At 50.7% G+C, this 20,971-nt stretch overlaps 1 protein-coding gene across 2 annotated transcripts in view; it reads left to right on the top strand.

The window, feature by feature from the left end:
* The window catches only part of ZNF653 (zinc finger protein 653), a 34,809-nt gene extending 14,047 nt beyond the window's left edge, over nt 1–20,762 (top strand). For both annotated transcript variants that reach the window (XM_040346512.1, XM_040346513.1), the window contains exons 4-9: nt 6,703–7,140; nt 8,488–8,665; nt 11,387–11,495; nt 13,329–13,443; nt 14,252–14,351; nt 20,048–20,762. In XM_040346512.1, the coding sequence (XP_040202446.1) occupies nt 6,703–7,140; nt 8,488–8,665; nt 11,387–11,495; nt 13,329–13,443; nt 14,252–14,351; nt 20,048–20,225 (1,118 nt within the window). In that variant the 3' untranslated portion in view covers nt 20,226–20,762. The remainder of the gene's footprint in view (nt 1–6,702; nt 7,141–8,487; nt 8,666–11,386; nt 11,496–13,328; nt 13,444–14,251; nt 14,352–20,047) is intronic.
* The last annotated feature ends 209 nt before the right edge of the window (nt 20,763–20,971 follow it).

The following is a 20,971-nucleotide window of genomic DNA, read 5'->3' on the forward strand; positions in this document are numbered from 1 at the left end:
CATCCCTCCCCACAACGCAGCACCACCCATCCCTCCCCACCACGCAGCACCACCCATCCCTCCCCACCACGCAGCACCACCCATCCCTCCCCACCACGCAGCACCACCCATCCCTCTCCACAACGCAGCACCACCCATCCCTCTCCACAACGCAGCACCACCCATCCCTCTCCACAACGCAGCACCACCCATCCCTCGCCACAACGCAGCACCACCCATCCCTCGCCACAACGCAGCACCACCCATCCCTCTCCACAACGCAGCACCACCCATCCTTCGCCACAACGCAGCACCACCCATCCCTCGCCACAACGCAGCACCACCCATCCCTCGCCACAACGCAGCACCACCCATCCCTCGCCACAACGCAGCACCACCCATCCCTCTCCACCACGCAGCACCACCCATCCCTCTCCACCACGCAGCACCACCCATCCCTCCCCACACCACCCATCCCTCCCCACAACGCAGCACCACCCATCCCTCCCCACAACGCAGCACCACCCATCCCTCCCCACAACGCAGCACCACCCAGCACCACCCATCCCTCGCCACAACGCAGCACCACCCATCCCTCGCCACAACGCAGCACCACCCATCCCTCGCCACAACGCAGCACCACCCATCCCTCTCCACCACGCAGCACCACCCATCCCTCTCCACCACGCAGCACCACCCATCCCTCTCCACCACGCAGCACCACCCATCCCTCTCCACCACGCAGCACCACCCATCCCTCTCCACCACGCAGCACCACCCATCCCTCTCCACCACGCAGCACCACCCATCCCTCTCCACCACGCAGCACCACCCATCCCTCTCCACCACGCAGCACCACCCATCCCTCTCCACAACGCAGCACCACCCATCCCTCTCCACAACGCAGCACCACCCATCCCTCCCCACAACGCAGCACCACCCATCCCTCGCCACAACGCAGCACCACCCATCCCTCTCCACAACGCAGCACCACCCATCCCTCTCCACAACGCAGCACCACCCATCCCTCTCCACAACGCAGCACCACCCATCCCTCGCCACAACGCAGCACCACCCATCCCTCGCCACAACGCAGCACCACCCATCCCTCGCCACAACGCAGCACCACCCATCCGTCGCCACAACGCAGCACCACCCATCCGTCGCCACAACGCAGCACCACCCATCCCTCTCCACCACGCAGCACCACCCATCCCTCGCCACAACGCAGCACCACCCATCCCTCGCCACAACGCAGCACCACCCATCCCTCGCCACAACGCAGCACCACCCATCCCTCCCCACAACGCAGCACCACCCATCCCTCTCCACAACGCAGCACCACCCATCCCTCCCCACCGTGCAGCACCACCCATCCCTCCCCACCGCGCAGCACCACCCATCCCTCCCCACAACGCAGCACCACCCATCCCTCCCCAACGCAGCACCACCCATCCCTCGCCACAACGCAGCACCACCCATCCCTCGCCACAACGCAGCACCACCCATCCCTCTCCACAACGCAGCACCACCCATCCCTCTCCACAACGCAGCACCACCCATCCGTCGCCACAACGCAGCACCACCCATCCGTCGCCACAACGCAGCACCACCCATCCGTCGCCACAACGCAGCACCACCCATCCGTCGCCACAACGCAGCACCACCCATCCGTCGCCACAACGCAGCACCACCCATCCCTCTCCACAACGCAGCACCACCCATCCCTCTCCACAACGCAGCACCACCCATCCCTCTCCACAACGCATCACCACCCATCCCTCTCCACAACGCATCACCACCCATCCCTCTCCACCACGCAGCACCACCCATCCCTCTCCACCACGCAGCACCACCCATCCCTCCCCACACCACCCATCCCTCCCCACAACGCAGCACCACCCATCCCTCTCCACAACGCAGCACCACCCATCCCTCCCCACCACGCAGCACCACCCATCCCTCCCCACCACGCAGCACCACCCATCCCTCCCCACCACGCAGCACCACCCATCCCTCTCCACAACGCAGCACCACCCATCCCTCTCCACAACGCAGCACCACCCATCCCTCTCCACAACGCAGCACCACCCATCCCTCGCCACAACGCAGCACCACCCATCCCTCGCCACAACGCAGCACCACCCATCCCTCTCCACAACGCAGCACTCTCCACAACGCAGCACCACCCATCCCTCTCCACAACGCAGCACCACCCATCCCTCTCCACAACGCAGCACCACCCATCCCTCTCCACAACGCAGCACCACCCATCCCTCTCCACAACGCAGCACCACCCATCCCTCTCCACAACGCAGCACCACCCATCCCTCGCCACAACGCAGCACCACCCATCCCTCGCCACAACGCAGCACCACCCATCCCTCCCCACAACGCAGCACCACCCATCCCTCTCCACAACGCAGCACCACCCATCCCTCCCCACCACGCAGCACCACCCATCCCTCCCCACCACGCAGCACCACCCATCCCTCTCCACAACGCAGCACCACCCATCCCCCTCCACAACGCAGCACCACCCATCCCTCTCCACAACGCAGCACCACCCATCCCTCGCCACAACGCAGCACCACCCATCCCTCGCCACAACGCAGCACCACCCATCCCTCGCCACAACGCAGCACCACCCATCCCTCGCCACAACGCAGCACCACCCATCCCTCGCCACAACGCAGCACCACCCATCCCTCGCCACCACGCAGCACCACCCATCCCTCTCCACCACGCAGCACCACCCATCCCTCTCCACCACGCAGCACCACCCATCCCTCTCCACCACGCAGCACCACCCATCCCTCTCCACAACGCAGCACTCTCCACAACGCAGCACCACCCATCCCTCTCCACAACGCAGCACCACCCATCCCTCACCACAACGCAGCACCACCCATCCCTCTCCACAACGCAGCACCACCCATCCCTCTCCACAACGCAGCACCACCCATCCCTCCCCACCACGCAGCACCACCCATCCCTCCCCACCACGCAGCACCACCCATCCCTCTCCACAACGCAGCACCACCCATCCCTCTCCACAACGCAGCACCACCCATCCCTCGCCACAACGCAGCACCACCCATCCCTCGCCACAACGCAGCACCACCCATCCCTCGCCACAACGCAGCACCACCCATCCCTCGCCACAACGCAGCACCACCCATCCCTCGCCACAACGCAGCACCACCCATCCCTCGCCACAACGCAGCACCACCCATCCCTCGCCACAACGCAGCACCACCCATCCCTCGCCACCACGCAGCACCACCCATCCCTCCCCACACCACCCATCCCTCCCCACAACGCAGCACCACCCATCCCTCCCCACCACGCAGCACCACCCATCCCTCCCCACAACGCAGCACCACCCATCCCTCGCCACAACGCAGCACCACCCATCCCTCTCCACAACGCAGCACCACCCATCCCTCTCCACAACGCAGCACCACCCATCCCTCGCCACAACGCAGCACCACCCATCCCTCGCCACAACGCAGCACCACCCATCCCTCTCCACAACGCAGCACCACCCATCCCTCGCCACAACGCAGCACCACCCATCCCTCGCCACAACGCAGCACCACCCATCCCTCGCCACAACGCAGCACCACCCATCCCTCGCCACAACGCAGCACCACCCATCCCTCTCCACCACGCAGCACCACCCATCCCTCTCCACCACGCAGCACCACCCATCCCTCTCCACCACGCAGCACCACCCATCCCTCCCCACACCACCCATCCCTCCCCACAACGCAGCACCACCCATCCCTCCCCACAACGCAGCACCACCCATTCCTCTCCACCACGCAGCACCACCCATCCCTCTCCACAACGCAGCACCACCCATCCCTCTCCACAACGCAGCACCACCCATCCCTCGCCACAACGCAGCACCACCCATCCCTCGCCACAACGCAGCACCACCCATCCCTCTCCACAACGCAGCACCACCCATCCCTCTCCACAACGCAGCACCACCCATCCCTCGCCACAACGCAGCACCACCCATCCCTCGCCACAACGCAGCACCACCCATCCCTCGCCACAACGCAGCACCACCCATCCCTCTCCACAACGCAGCACCACCCATCCCTCTCCACAACGCAGCACCACCCATCCCTCTCCACCACGCAGCACCACCCATCCCTCTCCACCACGCAGCACCACCCATCCCTCTCCACCACGCAGCACCACCCATCCCTCGCCACAACGCAGCACCACCCATCCCTCGCCACAACGCAGCACCACCCATCCCTCTCCACAACGCAGCACCACCCATCCCTCTCCACAACGCAGCACCACCCATCCCTCCCCACAACGCAGCACCACCCGTCCCTCCCCACAACGCAGCACCACCCGTCCCTCCCCACAACGCAGCACCACCCGTCCCTCCCCACAACGCAGCACCACCCGTCCCTCCCCACAACGCAGCACCACCCGTCCCTCCCCACAACGCAGCACCACCCGTCCCTCCCCACAACGCAGCACCACCCGTCCCTCCCCACAACGCAGCACCACCCGTCCCTCCCCACAACGCAGCACCACCCGTCCCTCCCCACAACGCAGCACCACCCGTCCCTCCCCACAACGCAGCACCACCCGTCCCTCCCCACAACGCAGCACCACCCGTCCCTCCCCACAACGCAGCACCACCCGTCCCTCCCCACAACGCAGCACCACCCGTCCCTCCCCACAACGCAGCACCACCCGTCCCTCCCCACAACGCAGCACCACCCGTCCCTCCCCACAACGCAGCACCACCCGTCCCTCCCTACAACGCAGCACCACCCACGCATAGCACCACCCATCCCTCTCCACAACGCAGCACCACCCATGCCTCTCCACAACGCAGCACCACCCATCCCTCTCCACAACGCAGCACCACCCATCCCTCTCCACAACGCAGCACCACCCATCCTTCTCCACAACGCAGCACCACCCATCCTTCTCCACAACGCAGCACCACCCATCCCTCTCCACAACGCAGCACCACCCATCCCTCTCCACAACGCAGCACCACCCATCCCTCCCCACAACGCAGCACCACCCATCCCTCCCCACAACGCAGCACCACCCATCCCTCCCCACAACGCAGCACCACCCATCCCTCCCCACAACGCAGCACCACCCATCCCTCCCCACAACGCAGCACCACCCATCCCTCTCCACAACGCAGCACCACCCATCCCTCCCCACAACGCAGCACCACCCACGCATAGCACCACCCATCCCTCTCCACAACGCAGCACCACCCACGCCTAGCCTCCCTTCTTTATTATTTAACTAAACTGTTAAATTTTACGAAATGGGTAAAAAAAAAAAAAAAAATCGGCCCAAAATATTGGCCGCAAAAATCGGCATTATATATCGGCCGCCCTCATTTCTAAATATCGGCATCGGCCATAGAAAACCCCATATCGGTCGACCTCTAATATTTATTATAGCAAAAAGTAAAAAAATATTGAATTTTTTTCAAAATTGTCGCTCTATTTTTGTTTATAGCGAAAAAAATAAAAACCGCAGAGGTGATCAAATACCACCAAAAGAAAGCTCTGTTTGTGGGGGGGGGGGGGAGGACGCCAATTTTTTTTGGGAGCCATGTCGCACGACCGCGCAATTGTCAGTTAAAGCGACGCAGTGCCGAATAGCAAAAAGGGGCCTGGTCCTTTTACCTGCATTTTGGTCCGGGTCGTAAGTGGTTAAAGAAGGACTACGATATTGTGGAGGACATTCTGACACTAACTGACACTTTTTAAATTTTGGGGGAACCAGTGACATTATTACAGTGATCAGTGCTAAACAAAAAAAGGACTGTCACTGTACAAATGACACTGGCTGGGAAGGGGTTAACATTCCGGAGCGATCAAAGGGTTAAATGTTTGCCTATGATCTGAGATAGATGTGTGTGTATGGGTGTCAGTCTGACACGCCGCATCTCCAATTGTGGTGAGAAGCCTCTGACAGAGACTTTTTACCACGTGATCAGCTGTGACCCATCACAGCTGATCAAAGCATGAACCAGGAAGTGCCGGTAAACAGCATTCCTCTGTTCACGCTGACAGGGAGAGCCGATCGGCGGCTCTCCCTGTCATGGGGGGGGGGGGGGGTCTGTGCTGATACTCATCACAGCCCCCATTAGCTGCCGATCGGTGCCCAGTCTGTGCCCCATCATAACCCCTCTCAGTGCCCATCACAGTGCCCAGCATTAACACCTGTCCAGTACCTGCCCAATCAGTGCTGCCCATCAGTGCCATCTATTAGTGTCCAATGCCGCCTGTCAGTGCCAATCAGTGCTGCATATCAGTGCCGCCTCATCAGTGCCCATCAGTGCTGCCTCATCAGTGCCGACTTATCCGTGCCCGTCAGTGAAGGAGAAAGCAGCATTTTATAATGGAAACAAAGAAAAAACTTTTTTTTTTTTAAAATGCCTGTATTTTTTAGTTTGTTTAGCAAAAAATAAAAACCCAGAGGTGATCAAATACCACCAAAAGAAATCTCTATTTGTGGGTAGAAAATTATAAAAATGTTGTTTGGGTACAGTGTAGCATGACCGCGCAATTGTCATTCAAATTGCGAAAACTCAAAACTGTCCTGGGCAGGAAGGGGCAAGGTGCCTGGTATTGAAGTGGTTAAAAAGCTGTCATTATGCACATTCACTGCAGTATTTATTATGATTACATTTCTTTGCTTCAACATTCACAGGGTATGAAGATGAAGCCGAGTCAGATGACTCCTCCTCCAGGTCCGCCCCCCTGTCCACAGAACCATGCCAAACCTTGGAGCAGCCGGTTCACGCTCTGTACTCTCAGCCTCCAGAGAATGTGACAGAGGGGGAGGCTCCGTGCACGGATGACGCAGAGACAGTGGTGTGTGTCCCCATGGGGCCCACAGCCAGAGGACTCTTTGAAGAAGTGACTCAGGAAGCTCTGGGACAGGTGGTGGCTGCTGGCTGCCCCTCGCAGGTCATCATCATTTCCGGACCTGGGTATGAGGCATTGGCAGCAGAGGGGATCCAGCTGGACATGGCGGATGGGAGCAGTGAAGAGGAGGGCACTGGGACAGCACTTGAGGCCGTGTCCGCATTCACACAGACCGAGATTGAGGAAGAAGAGGAGCAGAGTGGTGCTGTGACCATGACAGGTATCCTGCAGGATCATGTTGATAGGAATAGTTTAGTGATGGCGAACCTTGGCACCCCAGATGTTTTGGGACTACATTTCCCATGATGCTTAGCTAGACTGCAGAGTGCATGAGCATCATGGGAAATGTAGTTCCAAAACATCTGGGGTGCCAAGGTCACCATCACTGGAAAAGTGTCATAGGTATAGGCGCCAGATATCACACTGTCTTAGTGTGTCCTAGTGCATTTTGCACTTTCCTGCATAGCGTATTTAGGACAGACCATTAATTTCAATGAGCTGCCAAACGCACAGGAACATGTACAAAGCCTGCGGCAATGATTTTTTTAAAATTGCGCCATACAAAACCACATGGTACTGGGGTACTAAGTGTTTTGTTCGCTGCGAATGCCCCCGCACTTGCTAGATATGTGGAAATGCCATTAGGAATTTGTGGCGCCTGTGCACATTTGCAGCAGCACAATGCAGTTCACTGCAGCGCAATTTAAAAAAAGAAAGGGGGGTAGAGAGGAGGGGAGGTGAGAGGAGAAAGATCCGAGGAGTCATGTGAGTGCTAGGAGCCACTCTGATATATGGTATAGTCAGCACTTTTTTATATGTCCCCTTGCTATATATAGCAAGGGGACACATAGCGTTGTATAACACAGGGGATGACAGGATCGTAGTATAGATCTGATTGCACCAGGAGGGGAGGATAATGGAGCGAAAGGAGCTGACAGGCAGGGTGGGGGATGGAGGTGAGGACACAGACACAGGAGAGCAGGCTGCGGGTGACAGAGGCACGTAAGCTGACCACGGTGTCAGGGCTCAGCAGCCATGATACACTGTGGTCAGTTTACAGGGGGGAGGGTATAGCCAGGCAGGATCAGACATTTCAGGTGATACAGGGGGCCAAATGACACAGCACAAGCATGGTGCTGTATAACATGCTTTAAGGCAGTGTTTCTCAATTCCAGTCCTCAGGCCCCCCCAACAGGTCAGGTTTTCAGGATTTCCATTATTTTGCACAGGTGATTTGATCAGTTTCACTGCCTTAGTAATCACCACAGCCTTTTCATCTGAGGGAAATCCTGAAAACCTGACCTGTTGGGGGGGCCTGAGGACTGGAATTGAGAAACACTGCTTTAAGGGAACAGGATCAATTTATTTTTTTAGGGTAACAAAAGCTTTAAGCACTTGCTGCCCAGATTGGCATTATTAATTCACTTGGTAGCTGGAGATGATTTTCCTTCACAACCAATAGAAGCCGAATGTGTGGTGTAGCGTGTTCTCTTACCACATAGTATCAGTGATATTGTATATTAGAAGATGGACAGATTGACCTTGTTCCCTGTGTACTTTATCCTAGATGAGGACACGCTGTACACCCTGCAAGAGGAACCAGAGGAATGCCAAGTTCCCAGACTGGTGCTCAGTTCTCAGTTGCCTGATGTGGACTCCATGGAGGAACCGTCTGGACCAGGACCTATGGTTAGTGTGGACTATCAGGCAGAGAACACAGTGCCGGTTCCAAAAGAGCCTGAGAAGTGAGTACCAGCTCTCGCCTCTCTATCCTAGTATGTGGGTCAACTTCTATCTATCATCACTAGGTATAGATACTTTTATTATTGCTGGTATTCCCTCATTTTGTGTGTTTTTTCCAAACAACCTTTTGTTTCCTAACAGAATTACTAGAACAAAATTGATTTATTATTCGCTGAAACCATAAACTGTTGTAAAGAATTTACCTTGAGGCTGGGTTCACACTGATGCGGTGCCGGAACCACAGTGTGGGTTTTAAAGGCAGGTCACACTGAGCTCTGCGAACCGCTGCAGGTGTCAATATAAAGTTAATGGCACGCCCAAATCGGTTCGTAAAACGCAGTGCGAACGGTGGAATCGGATCAGATGGGTCTGAACACCTGTGCGATCCGATTCCAGTGCGGACCAAAAAAAGGGTCCTCCACCATTTCGGTGCGAATGCAATTTCAGCCATACAAAAACTGAATTTGCAACCCACAGACATCGCATGTGATGTGCACAAGGGATGCAATGTCTGCAAACGCCTAAGCATGAACCCAGCCTTAGCTGTCTGGAGGAAAGAGGGGTACCTATTGGTTCCAAAGCCTGGGGAGCATGTGACTCACTCCCCTTCCAAAATGCTTAAAGCGTTTAACCCCAAAAAAGAAAAGACTGGATCCTGCTCCTTTAACCACTTAAGACCCGGACCAAAATGCAGCTTTTTGCGATTCGGCACTGCGTCGCTTTAACTGACAATTGCGCGATCATGCGACGCGGCTCCAAAACAAAATTGGCGTCCTTTTTTTTCCCACAAATAAAGCTTTTTTTTGGTGGTATTTGATCACCTCTGCGGTTTTTATTTTTTGCGCTATAAACAAAAATAGAGCGACAATTTTGAAAAAAAATCAATATTTTTTACTTTTTGCCATAATAAATATCCCCCAAAAATATATATAAAAAATATTTTTTTACTCAGTTTAGGCCGATACGTATTCTTCTACCTATTTTTGGTAAAAAAAAAACGCAATAAGCGTTTATCGGTTGGTTTGCGCAAAATTTATAGCGTTTACAAAATAGGGGATAGTTTTATTGCATTTTTATAATTTTTTTTTTTTTTACTACTACTAATGGAGGCGATCAGCGATTTTTTTTTTTTTTTCGTGACTGTGACATTATGGCGGACACTTCGGACAATTTTGACACATTTTTGGGACCATTGTCATTTTCACAGTAAAAAAAATGCATTTTAAAATGCATTGTTTGTTGTGAAAATTACAGTTGCAGTTTGGGAGTTGACCACAAGGGGGCGCTGATGGGGTTATGTGTTCCCTGAAGTGTGTTTACAACTGTAGGGGGGTGTGGCTGTAGGTCTGACGTCATCGATTGAGTCCCCCTATAAAAGGGATGACACGACCGATGCAGCCGCCACAGTGAAGCACGGGGAAGCTGTGTTTACATACAGCTCTCCCCGTTCTTCAGCTCCGGGGACCAATCGCGGGTCTCCAGCGGCGATCGGGTCCGCTGGTCCTTCGGACCGGGTCGCGGCTGGGTACTAGTACAGGACGTACCTGTACGTACATGTGCCCAGCCGTGCCATTCTGCTGACTTATATATGCAGGAGGCGGTCCTTAAGTGGTTAAAGCATTTTATATGACACAGTACTTGTCCCGTGTCATTTGGCCCCCTGTAACACCTAAAAAACCTGTCTGATCCTGCCAATTTCCCCTCACCCCTCTGTAAACTGACCACGGTGTATTTATGGCTGCTGAGACCGGACATTGTGGTCAGTTTACATGCACCTGTCATCAGCAGCTTCCTCTCTGCTCCTGTGTCCCCATAGCCAGTAATACACTGCCTTATCAAGCTCTGCACATGCTCAGTTGCTCTCCATTTTGCACTGCTGAGTTTGTAGAGGTCGATCTGCTGACAGCCTTAAAGCAGAATTAAGCCTTCCTATCCTTTACAGCCAAGGAAGCTGCTTCTGTTTGATCTGTATGGTACTCAACATGTGATGAGTTATGACACCAGTCATTTGATGGTTTGACAGTTTGGTTGAGGACACAAGCAAATGTGACAGTTGGCAATCCCGGCATTCCAGGAATGTAACTGTTTTTTGAAATCGCTAAATCTATGGGTTTAGTTCCACTTTATGATTTACTTCTATTCAGGGGCTCCGGGCTTCAACATAATGGTATCCTCCAGCAAGAAGAAACAGGAGCAATGCTGGGGGCAATTTACAGCACATACTTATTTTGCTAGCATCATTTTTAATGTGGAATGTATTGGGGATCTTTTTTAAATTGCCAATACGATACCAGTTCACAAAAAGGGATATCGTATCTATATTGTACTGTAGGTACATAGAAGACTTTCTATTTGTTTTTTTGTGTGTTGAACAAAATGCACTTGTGTTTTTTTTTTTTTTTTTTTTCAACCTGACTATGTAACTATGTAAGGACTCCCTCATGGTATTTGCTGATTGGACGCAGAGGCAAGTATTTGGCTGGGTGGGGTTTTTAATACCTGTTCCCTGCCGCATGCTATGGTTCCCTCCCTCCCTCCTGGTTGCCTAATTGGCTTGCATGTCTTGTGATGACATAGGAGGAGCCAGTGGAAGAAACCACAGCATGTAGGCGGGAATTCCAAATACCTGAAAGCAAAGCTGTAATGTTTTGACAAGCACTTCATTTTACAACTCGCACATACCTAAAACTTGTATTGTGTGCTTTTCCTTCTGTTTGTATCAGGAAGAAGAATCGTCACTCCCGGGCTGCAGATGCCGATGGAGTGTTGGAGATGTTCCACTGTCCCTATGAGGGTTGTGTCCAGGTCTACACGGCTCTTGCCAGCTTTCAGGTATGACTATAGTAGGCTGCCTTTCCTCTTGCCTATGTTTATACGCTACTCTTCTTGACTGTGTATCTGTGTGCCCGTACATCCCATACGGGTAAGCAGATACAATATGACAGGAAGAGAGAATGAACTACCATGGCACTCCACAGCACCATGGTAGTTCATTGGATACTACAAGCCGACAGCCTCAATGGCTGCCGGACTCTGTAGTTTTCCATTCACTGGACACTATGAATGAGTGATGTGGCCCGCTAGCTCTCAGATAGGGGGGGGGGGGGGGCAATGGCAGGTTCATTTGTAATATGTTGCATCCTGAATATGGGTGTAACATGTTACGAAAGGTGAACTTATCCCTTAAAGCGGTAGTAAAGTTATTTATTTTACTTTTACTTACAGGTAAGCCTATAATAAGGTTTACCTGTAGGTAAAAAAATACCTCCTAAACCTTTATGGTTTAGGAGATATTCCCCTCGCAATGAGCAGGTGAATGCATCGGCGCATGCGCACAGGGGATTCTCGACTTAAAGGGGTGTTCCGGCCTTTTTTTTAAGTTTATTAAAAGTTCGCAGCTACAAAAAGTGTAGCTGCTGGCTTTTAATAAACAGACACTTACCTGCTCCACGGTTCCAGCGATGCGCCGGCCGGGGCTCCGCTCCTCGCCCCCCCTCGCCGGCCGGCGTCTTCATTCCTAGTGTGGGCACCCGGCAGTGACAGCTTTCGGCTTCACGACCTGGCACCCACTGCGCATGCGCGAGCGGCGCCGTCCGATTGGACAGGCGCTCGCCTACAGGGAGGGGCTTCGATAAGGCGATTAAGCTATTCGCCTTACCAGCCCCTCGGCGGAAGGAGGAAGTGTGACAGGAAGTCCCACTCCTCCTGACCCCCCCCCCCCCCCCCCCCCCCCCCCAAAAAAATTTACATGCCAAATGTGGCATGTAAGGGGGGAAGGAGTGGATTAAGCGGAAGTTCCATTTTTAGGTGGAACTCCGCTTTAAGGCCATGCACGCGGAAGTGACGACAAAGTGGCTCCGGCCACTCACAGCGCTGGAGCTGCGATACCCAGAAGACAAGCCGAGGCAAAATGTCAGCTGCCTCGGCATGGACCGGGAGGGACACCGACGCCTCGTTCTAAGGTAAGTATTTCATGATGAGCTAGTATGCGGTGCATACTAGCTCACAATGCCTTTTCCCTTACAGATGTAAAGGGGGAAAAAAAAAAAACAGCGGGTTTACTACTGCTTTAAGCCTGGTACATACTATCAGTTTTTTGTTTAAACCCAGCGTTTGGTAAAAAAATTCCCTAAATAGCTTCCTTTACCTTAGTGCAGTCCTCCTTCACTTACCTCATCCTTCCATTTTGCTTTTAAATGTCCTTATTTCTTCTGAGAAATCCTCACTTCCTGTTCTTCTGTCTGTAACTCCACACAGTAATGCGAGGCTTTCTCCCTGGTGTGAAGAAAACCTCTTGAGGGGGGAGGGGGCGAGAAGGCAAGTCAGGACACTCTCTACTTTGCAGATAGAGAAAGGAGCTGTGGGTGTCTTGACACTCCTGCTCGCCCCCCCAAGAGGCTTTCTCCACACCAGGAAGAAAGCCTTGCATTACGGTGGTGAGTTACAGACAGAAGAACAGGAAGTAAGGATTTCTCAGAAGAAATAAGGACATTTAAAAGCAAAATGGAAGGATGAGGTAAGTGAAGGAGGACTGCACTAAGGTAAAGGAAGCTATTTAGGGAAAAAAAAATTACCTTTACAACCCCTTTAACTCTTGGAACACTTGGCTTTGTATCCATTGTATTTATGTTCAGTTCTCACATTAATCCATAATTCACTTTACAGAATCACATTAATTTGGTGCACAGAAAAGGCAGGACCAAGGTGTGCCCGGAGGTCGGCTGCGGAAAGAAGTTCTACTTGTCCAACCACCTGCGGCGCCATATGATCATACACACAGGTATACACGAATGTGATCTGTCTAGAGACGGCTGAGAACGCTCTGCACTCTGTGGCCCGGATTCTCAAAGGAGTTACGCCGGCGTATCTCCAGATACGCCGTCGTAACTCTAAGTGCGGCCCGTCGCAACTCGGCGCCTGATTCATAGAATCAGATGCGCCTCACAGTTGCCTAGATACGAGCGGCGTAAGTCTCCTACGCCGTCGTATCTTAGGGTGCATATTTACGCTGGCCGCTAGGTGGCGCTTCTGTATATTTTCGCGTTGAATATGCTAATTAGCCAGACACACCGATCCACGAACATACGTGCGCCCGGGGTTCCAAGATATGTCGTTTACGCAAGACATACGCCGGCGTAAAGTTACCCCCTCATAAAGCAGGGGTAAGTCGTGTTAGGTATGGACGTCGGAAACGTACGAACATCGTCGTATTTTACGTTGTTTGCGTAAGTCGTCCGTGAATGGGGCTGGACGTAAGTTACGTTCACGTCGACTAGGTATTGAGCGGGCGTAATTTAATTTGAAAATTCGACGTGATATTGAGCATGCGCTCACATGCGCCGTTCGAAAAAAGCGTCATTTACGTGGGGTCATGAATAGTTTACATAAAACACGCCCCCCTGTTCCTCATTTGATTTAGGCGCGCTTACGCCGGCACATTTATGCTACGCCAACGTTACTTTGGATGCAAGTGCTATGTGAATACTAAGTTGCGGCGGCGTAGCGTAACTACGATACGCCCGCTTACATTTACGCCGCCCTACGAGAATCTGGCCCTGTATGTTTAACGTCTGCCTGTCTCTTCTTAGGGATCCGTGAGTTCATCTGCGAGACATGCGGCAAATCCTTCAAAAGGAAAAGTCACCTGGAAGTGCACAGAAGAACCCACACAGGGGAGACCCCTCTACAGTAAGTGACTGTCAGTGCTGGAGGCATCCACATGCATATGGAAGTGATGTTAATGACACTGGTAAGGGGAGAGTTCAAGCTGAACTACAGGAATTCAGGCTTTTTCTGTGCTGGTTTACTCTGGGTTAAGTCAGCTCGTCTCTTATTTACAACTGACTGTTCACTGAGCCCCGGAGTACAGCTATTCTTGTGTCAGAGCACCATACAGTGCCTTGAAAAAGTATTCATACCCCTTGACGTTTTCCACATTTTAGTCATGTTGCAACCAAAAATGTAAATCTTTTTTATTGGGATTTTATGTGATCGACCAACACAAAGTGGCACATAATTGTGGAAGGAAAATGATAAATGGTTTTAATTTTTTTTTACAAATATATGAAAAGTGTGGAGTGCATTTGTATTCAGTCCCCTTTACTCTGATACCCCTAACTAAAATTTAGTGGAACCAATTGCCTTCAGAAGTCACCTTTATTAATAAATAGAGTCCACCTGTGTGTAATTTATTCTCAGTATAAATACAGCTGTTCTGTGAAGCCCTCAGAGGTTTGTTAGAGAACCGTAGTAAACAAACACCATCATGAAGGCCCAGGAACACACCAGACAGGTCAGGGATAACGTTGTGGAGAAGTATAAAGCAGGGTTAGGTTATAAAAAAAATACCCCATGCTTTGAACATCTCACAGAGCACTGTTCAATCCATCATCCGAAAATGGAAAGAGTATAGTACAACTGAAAACCTACCAAGACATGGCCGTCCACCTAAACTGACAGGCTGGGCAAGGAGAGCATTAATCAGAGAAGCAGCCAAGAGGCCCATGGTAACTCTGGAGGAGCTACAGAGATCCACAGCTCAGGTGGGAGAATCTGTCCACAGGACAACTATTAGTCGTGCTCTCCACAAATCTGACCTTTATGGAAGAGTGGCAAGAAGAAAGCCATTGGTGAAGGAAAGCCATAAGAAGTCCCATTTGCAGAAGCCATGTGGGGGACACAGCAAACATGTGGAAGAAGGTGCTCTGGTCAGATGAGACCAAAATTGAACTTTTTGGCCTAAAAGCAAAACACTATGTGGTGGAAAACTAACACTGCACATCACCCTGAACACACCATCCCCACCGTGAAACATGGTGGTTGTAGCATCATATTGTGGGGACGCTTTTCTTCAGCAGGGACAGGGAAGCTGGTCAGGGTTGATGGGAAGATGGATGGAGCCAAATACAGGGAAATCTTAGAAGAAAACTTGTTAGAGTCTGCAAAAGACTTGAGACTGGGGCAGAGGTTCACCTTCCAGCAGGACAACGACCCTAAACATACAGCCAGAGCTACAATGGAATGGTTTAGATCAAAGCATATTCATGTGTTCGAATGGCCCAGTCAAAGTTCAGACCTAAATCCAGTTGAGAATCTGTGGCAAGACTTGAAAATTGCTGTAAACAGACGCTCTCCATCCAATCTGACAGAGCTTGAGATATTTTGCAAAGAAGAATGGGCAAAAATGTTCCCCAAAAAGACTTGTAGCTGTAATTGCAGTGAAAGGGGGTTCTACAAAGTATTGGGGGGCTGAATACAAATGCAAACCACACTTTTCAAAAGAAAAAAAAAAAAAAAATTGAAAACCATTTATCATTTTCCTTCCACCTCACAATTATGTGCCACTTTGTGTTGGTCCATCACATAAAATCCCAATGAAATATTTAAGTTTTTGGTTGTACCATGACAATGTGGAAAATTTCAAGGGGTATGAATACTTTTTCAAGGCAATGTAAGTATAGTGATGGCTATGCTCCTGGCACTCAGTATAAATGTAAATGTTAAATTAAAGCGGTTATAAACCAAAAATGTAATATATTACAGCTTACTAATCATTAGATGTGGTGGTTGCATTGGTTTTCTTTTCTTAGTCTTTTTTTCCTACTGTATTCACCTGGTGATCTGGCCAGTAACACACCTCCAGTATTCGTGAATCACGACTCTGGAGGAATAGTCATAGGAGGCACGGCAGACAGCAGCATGGTCAGTCTGAGGGGGAGGGGAGTGTTGAACATCTTAGCAGATTTAAATACACTAACAAATTGAAGACAAACTCCAGCTCACACTTGATAATTGGTTACGGCAAACAGTTCTTACCTTTTTTGGGATAAAGGTTTTACATGAATAAATAAAAGCTGATCATTTTAACTACCCCTTGCCAGTGTTAAATGGCAAAACTGATACATTCTGCTGAAGAGTTTGAGCTTTTGAAAAACAGACTTGCTGGCTGGATCTCCAGAAGAAAGAAAGCCTTAAAAAAGGAAATGCAGTCATCACATCTAAGAATTGGTAAGCTGCAATAAAAATGGGTGTCTTTGGGTTTAATGCTGCCTTAAAGAGAGATGTTTTACAACGTGGCTGAGGTATTGCTGTGTATATATATATATTTTTTTTTTTAATAGAGATTCTTATTACGCTATTATTACAGCTCTTCAGACCTGTCAGTTGCTGGGTGTATACTCCCTATAACAACGGCCCACCATCAGTGTGTGTGCTGGAGGGGGATCACGTGAAATCCCGATCACTTTATTCATGTCCATTGTAGTGCATTAGTGCCAGCAGTAATTACTTTCACACTGAGGAGTTTTTTTCAGGCGTTTTAGCGCTAAAAATAGCGCCTAAATACCCCCTGAAAAACTCCTGCCCTGCAGTCTCAATGTGAAAGCCTTAGAAGCTTTCACACTGGAGCAGTGCGCTAGCAGGACCGCTCCAAAAGTTCTGCTAGCAGCATCTTTAGAGCAGTGTGTTTACCGCTCCTTCCCATTGAAAGCAATGGGAAACCGTGGTAATACCGCCCGTGCATTGAGGGTGGTATTAACCCTTTTTCAGCCGCTAGCAGGGGTTAAAACCGCAACGCTAGCAGCTGAATTCCGCGGCAATTCCGAGGAATCTCCTCCTGTACAGGCAGCAGTTATTATACCGGAATTAAGACCTTCCACCAGTGCAGGCCCTTCAGTAGCTCCTATAGAGGAGGCAGAAGAGGAACCTGACAGCGCAGTTCCCAAGAGTCAGAGGAGGAGGCTCAGGAAGGTGATTCCAGGAAGCCATCCCGTTACAAACTCTCATTAGAGGATGTCGATCACCTCTTGGGAGCCATATATACCACTCTGGGTATACAGACAGAGAAACCCTATCCCTGCATGACCAGATGTATGAGGGTTTGAGAGAACAGGAAAAGAGGAATTTTCCAGTTCACAAAGTACTAATAGAAGCAATCAAGAAAGAATGTCAGGAACCGGAAAGAAAGCCATTTTTTTCTCAGATGACCCATCCTCAATATGGAACAAAACTCCAAAGCTAGATGCCGCCTTCTCACAGGTATCAAGGCACACAGATTAGCATTTGAGGATATGGGCATCTTATCCAAAGCAATGGATAAAAGGATGGACTCATTGTTAAAAAAAAATCATGGGAAAATCATGGGACTCCACACCAGCGATGGCAGTCACGGTGGTGGCCAGAAATATGGAGTTCTGGTTAAACCAGATCCAGGCACACATTGAGGAAGGAACTGCGAAAGAGCAAATCCTATCCTCCTTTCCCACACTGCTGCGAGGCATAGCCTATATCGCAGATGCCTCAGCTGAACTCGTACGGATGGCAGCTAGATCACTAGCCAACTCCACATGACATGGCAGGGGGACTTGCGCGTCTAAAACCAAATTATGTGGCATCCCATTTACGGGGGATTTGGGCCAGGGTTGGAGAGGGTGCTAGATCGTACAGCGGATAAAAAGAAAGCATTTCCGCTGAAATGCAAAGCACCTTGGAGTCGGCCACAACAGAACAAAAAGAGGCAAAAAAGTACAACTTGGGTCCCAAAAGGTCCCCGTTTTTCAACACCCAAGGCAGATAACCAGAAAAGACCGTGGGCCCAGAAGGGGAAAGGCAAAGGAGGAGCGATTTTCCGTCCTTCTGAGCAAACCTACGACAAAAAATTACAAGTTGGTCACAGTAGGAGGAAGACTGGGGGCTTTCCTCCCGCAGTGGGAAAAGATAACCTCCAATCACTTTATTTTTAAAGGACAGTTATCACCTGGAGTTCTCAAAACCACCCACAAACAAATTCTATTTAACCAAACTTCCAAAAAACGGAGGGAAATAAGAGCCTTAGAGGATCTCAAGAAACGGGAAGTAATCACAGAGGTGCCCAAGGAAGAAAGAGAACAAGGGTTTTACTCCCACATATTCGGAGTACAAAAACCTACGGGGAAGGTCAGACCAATCCTAAACCTCAAACCCCTGAATGTGTCCATAACCTACAAGAGATTCAGGATGGACTCAATATATTCAGTCAAGGCCTTACTACCCCCAAACTGATTTTTCTATATTTATTAGCCAACCCAGACTTTTTAGAAACGCCTTCGTGATCTTGAGGTTTTTTTGTAACCTTTCTGGAGATTCTGCAAACAGAAGCAGATCATCTAAATAGGCGATGATGGATATGCCTTGGACTTGTAAGGGTCACTGTTCCTCTTACCGACCCCAACCATGTGGGTCACTGTTCCTCTTACCGACCCCAACGATGTGGGTCACTGTTCCTCTTACCGACCCCAACGATGTGGGTCACTGTTCCTCTTACCGACCCCAACCATGTGGGTCACTGTTCCTCTTACCGACCCCAACCATGTGGGTCACTGTTCCTCTTACCGACCCCAACCATGTGGGTCACTGTTCCTCTTACCGACCCCAACCATGTGGGTCACTGTTCCTCTTACCGACCCCAACCATGTGGGTCACTGTTCCTCTTACCGACCCCAACCATGTGGGTCACTGTTCCTCTTACCGACCCCAACCATGTGGGTCACTGTTCCTCCCACATGGCCTTGTGTGGGATGGTATGTGCAAAACTCAATACAATTCTTGAACTAGAAAACCAATGATGGGGCATTTTCCACTCCCACTGGCCACAGTCTGCCCCCCCCCCCCCCCCCAAAGGCTGAAAGATAGTAAACTGGCTCTTTAGCCCTCGTTCATACCAGTGTGATTCATCATGCGATTTGACAGTTCCAAATCGCATGACAAGTCGCACCCCATTGCCAGGAATGGAACCATTAAAATTGCCGTATTGACTTTGAAAAAGGTACTTGTACTACTTTTTTCCTATTATTATTATTTATATATATTTTTTTTTGTGTGACTTGCAGACTTCTGTTAAATGAAGTCATGAGCCGCATTGAAATAGGAGGTGCAAAACTCACTGTGATCTGTGGCTTTGAAATCCTGCTGAAGTGGCCCCATTTCAAAACCGCACTGGTGTGAGCCAGGGCTTACTTAGAAAGTTTGGAGACCCCTGCCTCAGACCAAAACAAACAATTAGTCCATGCAGTGCAGGCCCAGCCCCATTGCAAGGGATAATTGATTTTAGTTACCCAGAGTTGGGCTTTAATCAAGATCCTCTAGGCAGGTTTAACCCTTTCCAGGTTGTCTCCCAAGCCCTAAGAATTGCAGTCAATAATGGGGTCACTGCAGAGTTAAAAGTTTCTATAAGAGCAAGATACTGGGACCTTTATTCTTCTTTCAAAAGGTTTTATATTTCTGTGGTTCACCATTCAATGGTAAGGGGCCCTTAGGTAATATTTTTCATGGTTATTATGGAGGTGGGGTTGGTGCAAGGTATGAATATGGTCCTTCCAACCATACATTAATGGCATGTCTTCTTACAGGTGTGAAGTGTGTGGGTACCAGTGCCGGCAGCGTGCCTCTCTGAACTGGCATATGAAGAAGCACGGCTCGGAGATCCAGTACAGCTTCTCCTGCGAGCATTGCGGCAAGCTTTTCGAGAAACGTGAGAGCATCAAATTCCACAAACTAAAGAGCCACCCAGAAGGAGAGGTCACGTGACATGGTACAAGGGGAGAGGAGGGTCAGCTGACTGATAACTATTCATGTAACACTAAGGAGAGAGTAGAGGGTACGTTGTCAAAGGAATGTGCTCCATTCTGGTAGGGGGTCCATTGGTGATTGCCAGGAGACACAGCAACCAGCAAAGACTCTTCTACCATAAAGGAACTAATCACTCTCTAAAAATGACTTGTGTATTAAGGACCTGTTCACGTTTCTGAATTTCCTACGTTAATGCGCATTTCAGCCACTTTTTACATGCTTTACCATGGAACTTGGTGGAAGTGCATTTTGCTGGAAACTGCATCAAAGATACATCTAGTGGGACCTTCCCCCCAACTCCCTGCACATCCAACAACCCTAAAACAGCACAAATGTGGACAGGTTCTTATTGGTAACACTACATAGAAATTGCAACTGCTGTGGTTCAAGTTTTATTTTGTAAAAGCTTTTTATAAAGGAACTTGTCTGGACTATTCCAATCTATGCAGGCGCATTCTAAGGTTTAGGTCCTAGTACACTCTATGGCCAAAAGTATGTTGATGCCTCTCATTATGGTTGAGTTCAGGTGTTTTCAGTGAAGGGCAATGTTAATGCATGGGAAGACATTCTTGATCAGGGCAAAGCAACCTCGGCACTCCCAGCTGTGGTGAAACTACTCATCTCATCATACCTCTGCCTCTAGGAGTCATGCCTGTGATTGTCAGGGTCTTGCAATGTCTTATGGGACTTGCAGTTTTATCCCA

The sequence above is a fragment of the Rana temporaria genome, chromosome 3 (genome assembly GCF_905171775.1).
Source record: "Rana temporaria chromosome 3, aRanTem1.1, whole genome shotgun sequence".
In the NCBI taxonomy this organism is placed as follows: domain Eukaryota; kingdom Metazoa; phylum Chordata; class Amphibia; order Anura; family Ranidae; genus Rana; species Rana temporaria.